The sequence below is a fragment of the Arachis ipaensis genome, chromosome B02 (assembly GCF_000816755.2).
Source record: "Arachis ipaensis cultivar K30076 chromosome B02, Araip1.1, whole genome shotgun sequence".
NCBI lineage: Eukaryota > Viridiplantae > Streptophyta > Magnoliopsida > Fabales > Fabaceae > Arachis > Arachis ipaensis.
The window spans coordinates 108,818,136-108,830,585 of NC_029786.2; the positions used below are offsets into that span (position 1 = coordinate 108,818,136).

Sequence of the window (12,450 nt, forward strand, 5' to 3'; positions counted from 1 at the left end):
TATAAATAAGATATTTTTGTGTTTGGTTAGAGGACGGTGAATTATGCTAATTTTTTTTCTTTTATAAATAAGACCAGAGTTTGAAATATTGAAAATTTTTAGCATATTATGAGAAAAAAAAAACATAATATTCTAATATGCTTTGAAGGAATATCTTCGTAGTTTATATTTTTAAGATAACACATTCTTTGGTAATCTACATAAAGAGTTGTGGTAAGAATATGAACAATTTTGCATTTAAGTGGTATAAAAGCTTCAATGTCCACAACTTGTTCGATATTTTCTTTGTTTGGCATATAGTGGGGCCCTCCTAACAAACCAAGAAAGGATGAGAAAACATTCAACTATAGACCTACTTGTGAGGTGTGTGTTGGCAAGGTGGAATCAGTGTTTCATGTCCTTCGCGATTGTTTGATTCTGAAAAGTCTTTGAATTAGCACTAAAATTAGTAACCTTCACCGTTCTTTCTTGAATTCTCAAGTTCTAGATTGGATCAAAGGCAACTTAAAAGAAGTTACTCGCTATTTTAATGGGGTGCTTTGGCCCCTCCTTTTGTACCAACTTGATATGATTTATGGGCTTGGAAGATTGGATGGATTTTTTAGAATCATCATGAGAGTTTGGATGCTTACTTCCATAGACGTCTTTGTCTTGCAATGGAATATCAAATGGAGATGAATTTAGTGAGTAAGAGTAAGAGATGTGTGGCTGAATTTTTCATCATTCAAGTTGTGTGGCAACCTCATTAAAACACTGGCTCAAAATAAAATATAGATGGTTCAATGAAAGGCTCGGGCTTAACAGCTTATTGTGGTATTACCACAGATAGATTTATGCTTGCTTTTAGTGCAAATTTGAGAGTTTGCTCAATAATAATGGCAGAGCTTTGGGCTATTTTGTTTGGGTTGCCCCTTGCGCATCAACGAGGCTATAGTTGCATTCAGATGGAATCTGATTCTAGAATTGCATTGGAGTTTTATCAGAATGGGATTGAGGGATTCAGAATTCTCATGTTGCATTGTTGCACCTATTGTAATGATCTTTTGGACATTAACTGACTAGGATTGGACGATAATTCTACAACATATGTTTAGAGAAGGTAACAACTGCACTAATGAAATAGTCAATTTAGGACACTATCATGCTGCTCATTTTATTTTGTATGAGTCTCTCTAATAAGATTTCTATTTTATTTTCAACTGATATGAGAAATGAGTCTCTTTTCCAAAAATATCTCTATTTAGTTTCATTATTTTTTCTAGGCATAAGTCCCATTGAGTAACGAAAGTGAGATATTTTTGTTATCAGATAAAAAAAGATTTAATTTAGATTTAAATGCAAGATCCAATGTTCTCAATTAAAATTTTTATTTGAACAAAATAAATTTAGATTTTTACTCTTTGACATAATAATAATTTGTAGCTTTTAATGTTGGAGTTTTAAAATAGGCAAAATGCAACAATTGAAATTTTAACTTTTCAAAAAGAGTAAAATGATAATTAGATCTACATTAATTTTTACCTAAAATTAATTAGTTCCTAAAAATATCAATTAGATTTTTATTATAGCAAACAATGAACATGTTATATCCTTGTGTTAATAATTAGTATGAAATAAAACAAAATTATCTATATATTTTGATATTTACATTGTTGTATTTTATTACTATCATATAAGCATATAAATAATATCATTTTGGACAATGAAACATTCCTTATATTTTAAATTTCTATATAACACTTTTTTAATTGTTTTTTATTTATCACGAACTCTAATAAAATATGTGAAATTTCGTTTAAAAAATTGTTATTTTTTTTTCATTTATATTAGAATGTGTTTGAATAAAATATTTTTAAATTTTGAAAATTCAAAATATTATATAATTTTAAAATATCTTGTTTGTATATACAACAAGAGAACATGAGACAATTTATATATCTGACAAGTTTGGTTCTAAATTCTTTTTTGTTTTATTAATCAAGTTTTAAGAAAAGAGAAATTTTAGGGATTTTTTCGTTCATGCATAAAAGTATTTTTATTTTGTTAACTAAACAAAATATTCCATATAAATAAATAAAATTGATAAAATTCTTTGTATTAATATTCAAACAAAATATTTTAAATTATAAAATGTAACACACTCTTAAAAAATATATTCCTTCCTTCAAATATATTAGACTTTAGCTTCAACAAACTCCTATCCTCTCAATGACATCTATTTTCTTTTTGTCAGCACTCTTAATTCTCAAAAAAACATTTTGAAGGGATTTACTTGTGGGTGATAGCAAAATCGTAAAATTTCGTTTGGTAATAAAAACACAACAAAATAAACAAAAATATAAAGAGATAATAACACATATACATAAACATACATAATTTTTTAATTGTGTTTGATAATAATATAGATAACAATACACTTTCTATCATATCAAAATACTAAATTTATCCTTTTCAAAAACACCACTACAGGCCTACCACCACCACTTTTAATATCTACAACAACCATCATCATTATTATCATCATCGTTTATAATTAACAAAAAATATTAAAATAAATTTCTTGACAATAATTATTTGTTTATCTAAAAAAAATTGACAAAAATAGCTAGTAATCACAATAACAATCAAAATTAAAAAATCAAGAAAATGAAAGAGATAGAATGATGGCAATAGAAGGGGAGAAGAAGACAATGACGACGGCGAATTGCTGGAAAGCAATGGTAATTATGAAACAGAGGAAGACGAGTAAACACGGCACACGAGTGTTCGTGTGTGGACACTGCAAGACGTAGGCCGCGAGAGGTGGATGACGACGGCGTTGTGAGTTGCTAGGTCACGAGGGTGGACGATGACGGTTCTGCGATGGCGCGACGACTTGCTACTCGTAAGGGTTGGACGGCGACGGTGTTGTGACTATTTCAGTGGTGGACGACAGATCTTGAGGAATCGCTAAGAGTGGCGGCAAAGATAGTAGCAAAGGGAGGAATGATTGAGGAAAGATGATAGAGGCAGAAGAAAATGGAGGAGGAAAGAGGGAAGAGGAAAAGAGAGAGAGGAAGAAAAACGTTAGTAAGATTTAGGGTTAAAATTGGAATTTAAAGGAAAAGAAATCAGTGTCTTGTGTCTATGTCTTAGTGTCTCAATTTGTAGGTGGTACATAAATTTTGTGTATTTATGTCCATCTATGTCTTCTCATATCTATCAAATTTTTGTGTCTCATCAAACCAAATGAAGGATGTGTGTTATCGTGTCTATGTCTTAAAGGAACACGGACAGTAACTAAAGGCTACCTAAAGGCATCGAGAGCAAATGGGTTTCGTTTTTTATTTTTATCTAATATACTCTTGATAGCTAAATTTTTATAAAGTTTAAGACCAATTCAGCAATACTGCATGATAACTATGTCTGATTTACTTGTGTTGAAAGTTGTTCTTATAAAATTGTTACTGAATTGGTCATATAATTATTTTTAAAATTAGCTGCCAACAATATATTTTATGCAAATCGAATACTTTTAGAATAAAATTGGAATAAAGTAACACTTAGTGGTATTTTTAAAATTTTTAACGAACTTTAAGAATAATAAATATATTTTACTCTTTTTTATTTAAGAGAAAATACAGGTAAATAATGTAAATGTTGAACAACATGAACAATAGTTTAAAAAAAAAAGATTAAATTCATTATTAAAATCAGATGCTCAATTTATTAGAATAACCCATTTTTAAATTTAAATTATTAAGGTTAGGCAACGTAACCTCCTCTTAATATACCGTCACATTACGTTCACATTCCATTTCAACTCTCCTCCCCCTTCTCTACTCACACCGTCGTTCATCTCGACCGTCTTCCCCTCTGCCGCTCATCCTGACACGCCTCCACCTCCGTCGGTCAGCCCGACACGTCTCCCCCTTCGGCGCTCAGCCCAACACGCCTCCAACCCACCCGCCCATCACTGCTACCGTTGTTTTCGCGCTTCCTCTCATAGAGTTGCTGCTGCGTCGTGCCGGTTTGTCGTCCGAGGCGCTGTAATTCTCGGTAAAAGCCACTGGAGAGTAAACCATTGATGGAGTCATCAATCCGTTAATCTCGTCGTCCAAGTTGCTGCTGTCGGCTGCTACCGCGTGAGTGATGCCATCATGCACGTTCTCCATGCGCCACTACGGCTATCTCGTGTTCCACAGGCGCTGATGCTGCTGCCTCGCGATTCTTGGGCAGCGCTATTGCTGTCTCGTCATCATCCTTTCTCCGTTGTCGTGATTCTCCTCCTCCTCTTCTTCCTCTTCTTCTTCCTCTTCTTCTTTCCTTTTTTCGGATGTGATTCACATTAAGAACAAACATCTCATTTGCATGAAAAATAAACATTCTATTTGTAGGAAAAATAAACATCTGGATTGGATTTAAATAGATATAATAAAATTTGTTGGATGTTTATTTTACTAGATATGTGAATGGTTATTTTTATTCTAAGGTAAATGTTTATTTAATTTGGATTGAATTTAAATAGATACAATAAAATTTATGTTTATTTTACTAAGAATGTAGATGGTTATTTTTATTATAAATCGATGTTCTTGATGGAGAAGAAGCTCGATGATGCTGAAGCTGGCTGGTGAGGGTGGGACCAATTATGAACTATTTTTTTTATTTGTTTTAATATGGACTCATTATTCACGATGTTCACAATTTTTATTCTTTACCTAGCAAAATCGAAAAATTAAACCCCAACAAAGACCTAAGACAAGGCGACTCACTGTCTCACTGCTTATTTATTATGGTCGAGGAAATGCTTACAATTTGAATGGAAGAAGTTCAGGAGAAACAACATCATTTCTAGACTGATCTCTCTCCGCTCCAACAATTATACATTTTGCTATTCGCAGATGATTTATTATCTTTGCGAAGGCATGGGAGGAATAAATATATTAGATAACCACAATTTTGAACAGAGATATAAAAGCATCAAAGCCGAGAATAAATTTAGCTAAATCAGGTATTACCTTCATATACTAAGTTCCTATTCAAATAAGAGTAAGTATAGAAAAGGTCTTGGAAATGCCAGCTTGGGACTCATCAGAAAAATATGTAAGACTTCCAGCTTGATGGAGACGACCCAAAAGAAGAGCCTGGGCATGGATTGAAGAAAGGGTGATGACATGAAAAGCTTTTGAATCAAGTTGGGAATGAAATTCTTACAAAGACAGTCTCACAGAAAATACAAACATATGCTATGACTCTATGAGTGTTGTAAGAAGTTGAGCTCTAGAGCAAGAAAGGAAAGAAGAATACATTAAACGGGATGGAAATCAATTACAGCAAGCAAGAGAGATGATGAGCTTGGATTTAAGGATTGGGAAACACAAAACCTTGCTTATTTGGCTAAACAAGCTTAGAAGACCATCAAGCAGCCGAATGCAGTTTGCGTTCAAGTATTGAAAGCTGCTTACTTTCCTAATGGAAGTTTCTAGGAAGCAAAAGCTCAGAAATACTTATCGTACGGGTTTAGAAGAGTATTATTTTGGGCTCCAATTAATTCAAGGACCTCAGGGCTCCAATTTTCTTATGGCTTACTGTACTAAAACAAAATCAATGATTTCTTTTCTTTTAACCTTTGGATCACTTTTTCTTTTCTTTTCTTTTTTCCTGATCTCAAATTTTTTAATGCAAACAGAATTCACAAAGTGGAAGGAAGTAATCCAAGATAGTGATGGCTCAAGATCATCATCATCATCAACCTTAAAACAATGTCTCGGGATCCAATCCTAGAAAACAAAGAAAAAGAAATCCCAAACCAACATGTATGGTATAATAAACAAAGCACAATAGAATAATGTTATGTCTTTATCGATCTTCAATATTACACCTTCACCCAAATCCAAATGTGACTCCTTTTTCTTCTTTTGACTACTTTTCTTTCCATCTCAGTGAAAGAAACACAAGGTTTCACATGGTCTTCACATACTTTGGCTTAAATAGCAATGCTTTCCTAATTTAAAAAAAATTAAATAAATACATCAAAGTACTAATGTATGTTATCCCAATATCAAACTAAACCTAAACCCCATCTGACATAAACTAGAAATTTACACCCTTTTTTACAAATTGATCTAGAGCCCGCCAATAATACCATGCATCAATAAGATTTTACCATTCCCAAGTGCCAAAAAAATCTGTTTATTATCCCTCACAATCCAACAGAAGTACATATTCTGTTTCTACCATTCCTTTCTGCAGCAACGGAGAGAAGCCTTGACACACCCTGAGTCCAAACATCATATTCTCTTTGGTTTCTGCACTCAAATTCAACAACGCCACGCATCACTGTCTTCAGCCCAAAGTAGCGGCGGTTCTCGCCCCCTTCCAACAAGTGGCGGCCCGGCCAAGCAGGCATATCCTTGATCACTCCAAGCACCACATCTGTCCAAAATTGCAAAAGGGAAAAAGAATGCTTACTCGTTGAACATTATTATAGTTATACATACATAATACGAAGTGCTTTATATTTTATATTCCTAACATAATTTCGAAATAATAGAACACAATTTCAAAAGTGGGTTGGAATTAAAAAAGAAGAGTTTTGATGTTTTTCCAACTTTAAAGAGCTTGACTTTCACAAATCCCAAAATGGAATTAGACCCACCCTCAAGAATCTGTCAAAGATAATTAGTGAAGAGAGAGAGAGCGAGTGAGGGGACAAGAGTATTCAAAGACTCACTCTTTTTCTTTTTTGTGATGGTCCCAGCAACATGTCTGCTCTTCATCTTGAGGATAACCTGCACAAAAAGAGCTTCCAAAGAGTTAAAATTACAGATTTCTAGGAAACTAAAGCAAAGGTGGATCCTTTAGCATATCGCATCAAAGCTAAGGCGCCATAACATGACAACTTTTGTTCATACTAGCCCCCTCATTATTAAGATTCTAATCATTACAAAGTCTAATTGATGTCCAAATAATTAAAGTGGAATATTTGAGGAGTGAAAAAAGAAAAAGAAATAACCTGGTTCATCCTGTTAATGTAAACAGACACAATTTTCCAGTGAAGTTCGCCTGCGACAAATCAAGTGACATATTCACATGCATGAATGGAATGGCATGGAATTCAGTAAGAGACAGAAGACAGAAAACCATGCTATGCTATGCTGACCTGTGCGCGTGCGCTTTAGGAGTTCACAACCTCTTGCCAGCAATTCTCTGCTGCAGATGCCTAAGAAGTTCTCTTCAGGAACAAGCTCACCGCTGAAGCTACTATTAGAGCTTCCATTACTACCTCCGCCGGCGCCACCACCACCAGCAGGGGCATTCTTTTCCACAGGAATTACAGCAGCGATGTTCCAAACCTCCTTCAGCGCCCTTGCCTTCAACGTGGCAGCCCCACGTAAAGCTGCAAAATATTCAACGATTAAATAAAATCCAACAAAAGAAAAGTTATTCTAATCTCATAACAATGCTTTTCTATATGCATACCTGTTGCCGCGGCAGCCGTCAGGGTCGTGATGTCGCCGGCGGACCTTACGTTCACGGCGGAGCTAACCACCGAGGCCAAGTGATCACGCTCAGCCCCCATAGCCTCTGCGGCCTCAACACACTGAGCCGCAACAAGCGTTGCGGCAGACGCCACTGCCATGTCTGTCTTGGCCATCTGCTCGTCCTTGCCGGACCCAGAGGAGGCAGCTGTGGCGGCGGCAATGGCTGCAACAGCGGCGGCAACACCAGCAACCGAAACCGCTGCATGCAGCTGAGCATTGTGGGCCCTTGTTTCCTCCTTCTTCTTCTCCTTCCTGTCCTTAAGCCACCTTCCTACCGTCTTGCCACCACCACCACCACCTGCTGCCACGGTGGCGCCACCGGTGGCGGAAGCCCTGTATTGACTACTCAGGCTGGTGATGTTGTTGTTGCTATTATGGCTGTTGTTGTTGGAGCGGCTACACTGCATATATGATTTTAATAAAGATTAGGTTTTATGTCTTCCTTCCGCGAGTCACAATGTACTCTTCTTTTCTTTTTCTACTATGAATTATTGAGAGATTGATTTCTATTATGATAACTTAAGCTTAGATGTCCCATTCAAAATAATAATAAAAAACCTTTACACTAGATGTGTTTTATTTCACTCTGCTGTTGTTTAATTGTGAGGAATTTTTATTATTTAGTTTTCTTTAAAATGTGCAAATGTTGATATGGGAGACTAAATGGGTAACAAGATTGGTGTGCCAGTGCTAAAGACGAATAAAGACGAATTTTGAATCCCCTTGTGGGCTGAACTTTGGACTCAAAGGGAGCAGTTTTGGTTGGTGTTCAAGGTGGGATCTTGTTAACCAATTTCACAGTAGGATGAGGGGACCAGAATCAGGAAGAATGACAGAGGTTTTAGACAATCATGATAAGAGATGCAATGTAACAAACAAATATAGAGATTTTGTTCTTTCTTTTCTTTTCTTTGTTCCCTCCCCAACTTTTGTTAACAAGAGCAGCAATAAAGACAAATGGTAACACCAAATTTTTGTCATGTTAGATAGAAATGCCAATAATTTAGTCTTCAAAAGGAATTTTTTTTTTTTTCTCTCAATCTTCGATATACTTTAACTATTAATGTATTATCAAGTCAGTCCCCAGAAAATCAATTACTAACAAATTCGCCTCTAAAAATTGTTGTTTGTGCTAATCATTTGGAGCTAAATTAAGCTTAGCCTTTTTAACTAGCAACCAAAACTAGAACATTTTCAATTTCTACTTTTTGTTTGTCTGTTAGTGTTAGTATAGTAGTGAAGAATGCAGAGAGAACCTGTGGGTACTGTCCTCCGAGTGTCATCGAAGTTTGTTTGTGGTTACAGAGAAAGCTGGAACTAACATGGTACAGTTTGGTCAGTGCTCGTGCTTTGTACCCAAAAAATATTTCTTTTATTTTTTCCTTTCCTTAAGAAAGCCAAAACAAATCAACATGGCTGTGTCTTGTTTAGGTTGATATGGGATTCATGCTATTGCTATTGCTAAAAAAGAAAGAGAAAGATGAAAATGAAGAGAAGGATGCTTACCTTGAAATCATCAATTTCAGTTGGGGAAACTGGAGGGCTATCTGTGAGGGAGCCATTGAGAGGGCCACTGCTGTGAGATAGCCTCCCTGAGGTTCTTGGAGACACCTCCTGCTGACCAAACTCAAACAACAAGCACCAATTGCTTCAGTTTCTTTTTCTGAATTAAAATTCAACATATAAACTGCTCACTAACTATAGTGAAACATGAAACACTCCGTAGTCTACACACTAAAGAATAACTCAACATAAGCTGTTTAAGACAAGAAAAATGGAAGCTAAATGAAAATTGGAATGGTTCTGTTTTTTCCAAGATGACCCAGATAAGAAAAAATGGAACTTTAAGCTTACTGAGGAGGATTTGCATTCAAAATTAACAGAAAAATGAAAGCTTGGTAAGAAACTGAACAACAAGACCGACCCTGCAGAACGCAAATAAGCTTCTGGACCACTAGAGAAAACAGAACAGAAAATATCAAAAAGAGACAACAAGTAAAAAGTGAAAACAAAAGTAAAGTCGCATGAAACAAGGAAAGTGAGTTGTTGTAGAAGATGAGCGTATATTAAGGCTATGTTTGGCTTAAAATTTCTAAAATAATTTCTAAAAAAATTTCATCTTTTTAGTACTTCTTTTCAAATTATGGTTTGTAACCTACGAATCAAGTTGAGAGGTGATTCTACTATTTTCAGCAAAACATGTTATATACATGAATGAATTGAAACTGAATTAACATCCTTAATAAAGCAAAAGAAAGAACATACCGACTGTGACATGATTCGGTCCATGATCATCTGAGAGGTCTCAGAGGAAGCAAAAGAAAAAGGGTTGCCAGAAACAATGGCAGATTCTTCAGCAGCTTCACCAGCAATGTCCTCAAGTATAGGCATAGAATTATGATTATTATTATTATTATTAGAACAACCACCATTGTTGTTGTTGGCCTTATAAGAAGAAGGTGGTGCTGGAAGTTGAGCTGGGGAAAGAACCTTACACACTTCAAGAGCAGAGGCACTCCATGAACGAGACAAGAACTCCATAGGGTCTTGTGGTGTCTCAGGTTGCCTCAGCAACATGCTCCATGCTTGTGTTTCTAGTTTTTCTTTCTCCATTTTTTGTTAAAATTTATTTTGAGAAGCAAAAGAGATAGAGAGAGCAAAAGGTAGAAAGCAAAGTGTGAATGAAGACTGAAGAGTTTTGGAGAAGAGTATATTGGTTCTTCTGTGGCTTTATAGTGAGTGAGAGTGTCAAGTCGGATACTCAATTAATTAATCAAAGCTTATACACACAAAAGGGTCTCGAATCATAGCATCTTACACTTTATGTCTTTGTAATTTGTATGGCTTAGTAAAGGTATAAAATTTAGATATAAAGATGGAGAATTTCTGGTATAAAAGGAAAGAAAAAAGCAACATGAAGGAGCAAAATAAATTGCTTGAATGGACAAACAATATAGCCTATAGGTCTTAATGGGCTAGATGTTTTGGCTTGTAAGTTAGTTATTTACAACTTAACATAGTTTGGATGTGTAGACTTGAATCCTTAAATTTAGGTTCTAAAAACAATAAGATAAATAATTAGTGAAAACGATTTTATTTATTTTAACGTTATCAATCAATTAGATCAAATAAAGAAAAATATCTTCAATTTGGCTTATTTAGCTAAAAGTTTTTTTAAGTAATAACACGTGATTTTATTTCTTGTACTTTCTTCAAATTTCTATTTCACACTTTTACCCTTTTTTTTAAGACAAAAACAAATTACGATAAGTTGACATAGTTTAAATAGGATAAATCTGTAAAATGTAGTACAAAAACATGCAATAATTAGTTAACATAAATTTCAGATGTGCAATTTTTAGACTCTGTATACAAATTTTCAAGTTTTAGATGTACACAATTTTTTTTTTTTTACTAATTTTTATTATTTTCTTATGTATATTCAAATCTATCTTTAAGTTTTAATTTCTCATATTAACAGGAAAAAAATGATATAAACGAGAATGAGTAGGGTGACGGACTGATGGTAGAGGAAGATGGATGAGATATTTGTCTTTTGCAATGTAATAGAGAGATAAACATAAGGAATAAGGCATAATTAAGGCATAAGACAAAAAGGAACAAGGCATGGTAGCAGTAATATGATAGTTGAATTATGAAGCTAAGGACTGAACAGTAATAAAAACAATAACAAGTAAATGGGTCCATCCATGTCCATAGAATAATAAACCGTACGCGGCACCATATTCTCTGTTGAGACTCTGAGACAATGCCGCGCCTTCACCCCACTCATCACCACTGCTGCCTCCTACTCTGATCTGCTTCACTACTACTGCTGCTACTCTGCTACCTTATGTCTGCACACACATACCCTTTTCTTCCCTATATACCAATCATTTTATTTTACATGTTTCTTTTTTACACACTAGCTACTTAGCTAGTATAATATATTTATAATAACAGAAGATTTTCAAGTTGTATGTTGTGCTTGATGACTCAAATAAATTATATTATTCATGATCTTATTTAATTTCTACCCACTACTTGAAATTGAATGTAAATTGAATTCTGTTACATGTTTTTGAAGAGCTGGTTTTCGGCCATCCGTAATCACAATTATATATAAGGGGCATATAGTTAACCCTTTCTGGATTAGAGTTAATTAATTAGCCGCGCGCCTATACTTATATATATTATATACATAGGGTCTGTTCATTTTACTTTTAAATTTGTGTCCTATCTCCTATGTACGTACTGGTTGTTTTGCTTCTGATCGAGGTAGTGAGTGAGTGAGTGAAACATTGCTGTCTTTTAATGCATATATACTGTTGTTGCTATTATGAAGCATGTTCCGAACAATCCTGGTGTTGTTTGTAATGAACAGGATCGGATCGGAGCAAAGGGCATGCATGCTGTGATGAATCTTACATACACATGCATAGTGAATGCTGATCACTTTAAATTAGCTCGTCATGATGCATAGAACTTAAAGCAGCAACAGCTGCAGCTTTTTGTAAATAATTCATAAGACCCTTTTATGTGGTTATATATGGCCTTCATTCATTCTTCTTATTCTGCATGCTAAATAATTATTACTTGCATGCTAATGATAAGTATCAAGTGTGACTTCTATATGATTCTACTCTCACTCGTTCTCATGCACTAAGACACGTTTTATCGTATCAAATCCGATCTTCAGAGACTTGAGCCTTTTATTAAAGCTTGATGACCATGAATCACTCATCTTGCATTCATATATATTCGATGATATTTTTCCTTGTATGCTGTAACGTGTCTCTTTGGCCTGATTCATTTGAATGTGATCAATGAGGAAATATATATCATGGATAGATATGCGAATGTGGGGCTATCAAGGGTTGGTAAATAATAATGGTGAAGAGCCGGATAATGTTTGTACTTGTGC

General features: G+C 34.8%; 1 protein-coding gene across 6 annotated transcripts; it reads right to left on the reverse strand.

The window, feature by feature from the left end:
- On the reverse strand, positions 5,709–10,197 carry LOC107626509 (VAN3-binding protein). Of its 6 annotated transcripts, none has more exons than XM_021116784.1 (8): positions 9,792–9,928; positions 9,033–9,140; positions 8,783–8,843; positions 7,465–7,927; positions 7,145–7,381; positions 6,998–7,047; positions 6,716–6,773; positions 5,709–6,417 (listed from the first exon to the last, which is right to left on the reverse strand). In XM_021116784.1, the coding sequence occupies exons 2-8, from the start codon at positions 9,086–9,088 to the stop codon at positions 6,185–6,187; spliced, it is 1,158 nt and encodes a 385-aa protein (XP_020972443.1). In that variant the 5' UTR covers positions 9,089–9,140; positions 9,792–9,928; the 3' UTR covers positions 5,709–6,184. The 6 variants fall into 6 exon arrangements, with proteins under 6 accessions (XP_020972443.1, XP_020972442.1, XP_020972444.1 ...); XM_021116783.1 differs by having other exon boundaries at positions 9,033–9,143; positions 9,792–9,926; XM_021116785.1 differs by having other exon boundaries at positions 9,033–9,152; positions 9,792–9,892.

Excerpts from the sequence above, each read along its gene's own strand:
- LOC107626509 (XM_016329410.2), bottom strand. The coding sequence starts at position 10,139 with ATGGAGAAAGAAAAACTAGAAACACAAGCATGGAGCATGTTGCTGAGG. Across the intron at positions 7,928-9,032 it reads CTGAAATTGATGATTTCAAG|TGTAGCCGCTCCAACAACAA; the intron begins GTAAGCATCCTT and ends TCATATATGCAG. Across the intron at positions 7,382-7,464 it reads GACGGCTGCCGCGGCAACAG|CTTTACGTGGGGCTGCCACG; the intron begins GTATGCATATAG and ends AATATTTTGCAG.